General features: G+C 37.3%; 1 protein-coding gene across 1 annotated transcript; it reads right to left on the reverse strand.

The window, feature by feature from the left end:
- Positions 1 to 332: 332 nt before the first annotated feature.
- LOC149002180 (protein DETOXIFICATION 40-like) lies at positions 333 to 4680 on the reverse strand. The gene is made up of 6 exons (XM_089138191.1): positions 3562 to 4680; positions 2939 to 2995; positions 2021 to 2259; positions 1799 to 1917; positions 1551 to 1637; positions 333 to 1062 (listed from the first exon to the last, which is right to left on the reverse strand). Exons 1-6 carry the CDS (start codon positions 4527 to 4529, stop codon positions 997 to 999), a joined length of 1536 nt encoding a protein of 511 aa, XP_088994317.1. The 5' UTR covers positions 4530 to 4680; the 3' UTR covers positions 333 to 996.
- Positions 4681 to 5055: the final 375 nt, after the last annotated feature.

Here is a 5055-nt window from a genome sequence, read left to right on the forward strand (position 1 = left end):
GACAGATGAAGATTTGCGAAAAAGGTAGAGTACATGCTTTTATTATAGTAGTATGATATATAATGGACCTACTTTATGGGTTTAGGGGCCCACTTTGATTTCTAATGCAGGACCCGCTTAGAAATGTGAATATTAACACCTCTGAGTTTAGAAAATTGCGTCGACTCTTTTCTTGGCATTGGTTCAGTCTGTTTTTGCCAAATAAGAGACCAATGAGCGAAAATGTGTATTGACCCGATTATGGATTGGGAGTTCAAACATTACTAATATAACATTAAAATAACAGTACGATAAGATGTGGGGTATCACATGTTTTGGTCATTGACGGCTCAGATAATTTCATCCAATTAAATTCAAAATTTGAATTGTATAACGGTCTTATAACTTCAAGTTAATTAATTAATGATCGTAATCCAAACATAATTTTGAGTACATTAAAGAGAGATTAGAATAAGTCACTCAAAATGTAAATTTCTCTTACAAAAATTAGTTTAGTCCATTAAGATGGCATGGACTATTCGCCACTTTTCTTTACCTTGCTCTGTTTTTTCTTTCCTTTCTACTTCTAACACAACAAAGATAAAAACATAGACACAGAGATGCACATGAATGCATGTGAAACATAGAATCACAATTGAAAATTCATGACTAAAAAATTTGTTGATGAGATGATCACATTGATCAATTTCAAACTCTCATTAAAATACGATGATCCAACATCAGTGGTTCAGCTTGTTCCCCTATTAGAGATCAAACTGTAATAAGAGTAGCTTAAATAGTATAACTGAATCACCACAATCTTCTTCAAAAATTTTCTTGGGTTAGTTTACAAAGCTTGAGACACACTCATAACAAATTTTAATGGTTAGCTGCTGCCATACATCAACCAGAGACAGCATGGAGGATCAGCAGCATTGTTAGTAAGGTGATGATCTTTTGTGGTCTCCATACCACACAAACCACACCATATAGAGAACCCCATTTCTTCAGTTCCCTTCACTCTTTTCCTTCAGATTCTTCACTGACTTTCCATTTATCCAAACGCTTCCCAGCTTTCTCCACCTGAGATTCAATTCAACATTACAATTATTATGAATAGATAAATACATGAACAAATGAGATCATATCATTCCTTGAACATTTTACTCTTCTTTTCTTATTTATCTTCTTCTATTTAAGAGATTGATTGTTATGGCATAAAATAGAGTGGAAAAAAGGGATGAAAAAAATTGGATTTTTCCACTGAATACCAATATCAGGGTTTATTTGTTTAGTCAAGATGAGATAATGGAGAGATAATCCTTAATGATTTAAGGGAATTGACTACTTACGTGGTAAAACATTTCTCACCCCATCTCTTGTAAAAGTTCAGGACTTTGTGAAAAAGGGAGGGGACTCAAAAAGAAATATTACTGGATTCACATTTTTAACTTTTCCATAAACCTTTTCTTTCCTTTCAACTGAATTCCATTTTTCTATCTTTTCCACCTTTTTTTTCTCTTGCCAACAGACAGCATGTGAAGAAAGAAAAGATTATGTATGAGACTCACCTCTTTCTTCCAATCTGTTCTAAAGGTAATCCACAATAAGATGATAGTCTGAATTGCTGTCCCACCTATCATCCCTGACCATATTCCCTACATTACAGATCAATTGTCCTTCAATTACCAATATTCCCATCCAAAATGAATAACAAATCACATACTAGTAAGTGAATTTTCATGATATATGCAGGATTGGAAAATTGAAAAATCTAGTCAAAACCCAAATGTGAAGAAAAGCAATTGAAATTCCATACCTTGGCACCCAAATTGTACTTAAAACCCAGCAAAACTCCTAAAGGAATTCCAACAATGTAATAACATCCAACATTAACATAAGCAACAAAGGTTTGCCATCCACACCCAACAGCTACACCTGAAATAAGAGCCCAGCTTTAAACCCAACAGCTCTAACAAAAATTCATGAAGGATTAGTCATAAATTATCAACATTAATCTGAATTTAAGAGATGAATGTACCTGATAAAACAGGTTGGATTCCATTGAGGATCAAAGTGATAACTAGTAAGGGACAGAGATCTGAGACTGCTTTTGCTACCTCTTCTCCACCAGTGAAAGCATAGCTGATGACATCTCTTAAAGCAAGCACCACTGCTGCTATGATCAATGTTGTAATCAAAGATATCACTGTCACCACCACTACTGAGAAAGATGCTGATTTAGGGTGTCCAGCTCCAAGCTCATTGCTAACCCTCACACTGTTATATCATACCAAGGCTGTGTTTGTTAAGTGTTCTATAAATGAAATTCTAGGTTTAAAACTCAGCTCAATTAAATACGAAATCGATAAGATGGATTTGGTTTTGAAACACATTATGGAAAATCTATCTCAATAATACATACCAAATACAGCCTCATGAAAACTTTTTACAGGAGAAAAGAAAATTCAAACTTCAAAGCCATCATTGAGCTTGGAAACGGTGTTCTATGAAAATATGGGTGGAGCAAGTCCTGCCACCCTCCATAGGATATGGGTGTTGACCAAATCTTCCAAGTCCGGATAATCTCCCCATCGTGTGCTACCGACGGCTTTATAACCACAAAACACAGTGAGGTCCACAGATAAAAAATAATGAAGTATTTTGAAAAAAAAATCTCATCACTTAACTTGTGGGCCCCTCTGTATTTTGTGGTTGTAAAGTTGTCGGGTCCCCTGACGGGAAGATGATCCGGACTCCCTTGTAGATGGCCTGCCCAGACTACGTGGCACCCATCTAGGGGAACAGGGCTGGGCAGGCGGACTAGCCAGGCAGGAGAATCAACATTTATATGGGTGCCATACTTGGAGATGGCCATTAATCCTATGAAGGGAGAAGATCTATCCCCACCTCTACTGATAATTAAGAAATTGCAGGAAATGAGAAGTTTGAAACTGACCTTGCAGCTGCATTGAATCCAACTGAAATCATGAAGACCCAGCCACTTATTGTCATGCTGCACATTGAAGAACACATTTTTGAGCTCAAAAAAAAAAAAAAGAAAAAAAAGTAAATTTCTCTACACCTAGATTTTGGTCCATTGCCTGTAAGCAGGTTTCGACTCTGGCCGGTATACAGATGCCATCTGACCCATACTGAATTCATGCTGGTATGATATAAGTTGTAACCAGTTAATAAATGCTACAATAATTATATGGGCAACATGCTAATAAACCATATTACACCAAAAGAGAGGATTTTGCTTGGATTCAGTTCCATAAATATGCTGAATCATTAAGTTAAATTTTTGACATTGGTTCAAGATCTCAGTTGAAAAATCAATGGTGAAGATCAAAATTTTGACCAAGATCTCGATCTGACAGTCCTCGATCCTGATTTATCACTTGATGGTTCAGCACATTTACTCAAACAGAATCCCAAAAGTGAGCCATACCCTGCCAGGTTTTGGGGCATATGATCTGAATCCATCAATGATTAGGATCCGACTCTCTGTTTGGGTAGGAGTTATGGGTTTTCTAAATCCAAATCAAAGAACACAAAAGCCAAAAATGCATGATTTACCAGATAGAGAGAGAATCCAACGCCACTTCAGGGTTTTCCAGCAACCCAGCAAGCAAAACCAGAATCTGAAAATACCAAATTTCCAAGCAAAGCATCACCGCCGACGAAGCAGATAGCTTGGAAAACTCCCACAGCCCAGAAAAAGCTTCCCAGGTGAACCCAGTCCATGTCTTCTTACACCTCTCACTCTTCACAATATAAACAAACTGCGCCGCTACTATAACCCACCAAGAAAAACTCAGCAACAACGAAGCCCCAAATAATCCAAGCCCGAACTTGTACACCGCAACCCAACTTAATATCACATGAAAAACCAACGTGACCGTCGATATATAGGCACTGGGAGCCACAATGCTCTGTGACTGCAAGAATTTCTGTATAGGGAAATTTGCTGCGTAGGCAAAAATCTGAGGAATCAAGCCATAAACAAACAGAGAAGCTGCTGCTGCTATACTTGAAGATTCCCCAAGAAGGATCAAGAGTGGTTTGCAGAATATGTAAATGATGGTAACTGGGATTCCAGTTAGCATAAGCAGAATTGTTGATCTCTGCAAGTATACACCTAGCATTTCAAACTTTGATGCACCATAAGCTTGCCCACATAGGGTTTCTACTGCGCTACCCATTCCAAGCATGATTCCATAAGTGAAAGCTTGGATTCCGGTGTTGCCGAGAGAAGCGGCGGCGAGTTCGAGGTTGCCCAGGTGACCGGAAAAGATCTGGGTAGACATTGACATAAGGTAGTTGATCATGTAAACGATTACGGCCGGAGCAGCGAGGTAGAAGAGGAGTTTGAACTCGATCATGGTGGCTTTTTGGAGACGACCCAGTTGGGTTAACTCGGTATCTGAAAGAACACATTCTAACTGATCACTGGCTTGGTTATCTTCACGTGAATGAGACGATGGAGATTTTGGAGAGAGGAGAGGTTGATTGAGTTCTGTGTATTGGTGGTTTTGAGGATCCATCTTCTGGGTTTCCTCTGCTCAATCAAAGCTCAAGAACACTGAGAACTCAGAATTGGGAATTCTTCTGGTTTGGTTTCCAATACCAGTTGAGATTGGCTTCTAGATATGAAATTTAAAGTGAAGCAGAGTGTTGTACTTTTATGTGTGAACACTGTAGGGATTTGAGTAGAAAACATGAAGTTTGAGCAGCTTGCATGTTTCTCGTGATCATTGATGGGTACTTCTTTTCATGTATATATTAATTTATTTTTTTATGACACCCTTGCTTGGTTATTTAATTAGCGAGTAAAAAGCACATTTGGGGAATTGATGGTTATAATTTTTATTGTTTAACCAATTTGGTTTTGGTTTTGGTTTGGTTAGATTTGATTCGATTTTTAACTGGCTTTTGTTTTTGATTGAAGTGCTAATTATTTATTTATGAGTTTTTATTTTTATTTTATCTTATATGGTAATAATTTCTGAGTTTTATTTTCTATTTGGAAGGAGTTTGTTTAAGTTTGAAATTTATGTTTATACGAGTACA

The sequence above is a fragment of the Hakea prostrata genome, chromosome 10 (genome assembly GCF_041222555.1).
Source record: "Hakea prostrata isolate BN-2017 chromosome 10, UWA_Hpros_2, whole genome shotgun sequence".
In the NCBI taxonomy this organism is placed as follows: domain Eukaryota; kingdom Viridiplantae; phylum Streptophyta; class Magnoliopsida; order Proteales; family Proteaceae; genus Hakea; species Hakea prostrata.

Coding starts and splice junctions, on each gene's coding strand:
- LOC149002180 (XM_089138191.1), bottom strand. CDS start 4,529: ATGGATCCTCAAAACCACCAATACACAGAACTCAATCAACCTCTCCTC. Junction 2,260..2,938: donor GGATTCAATGCAGCTGCAAG/GTCAGTTTCAAA, acceptor ATGATATAACAG/TGTGAGGGTTAGCAATGAGC. Junction 1,638..1,798: donor AGTACAATTTGGGTGCCAAG/GTATGGAATTTC, acceptor TCTGTAATGTAG/GGAATATGGTCAGGGATGAT.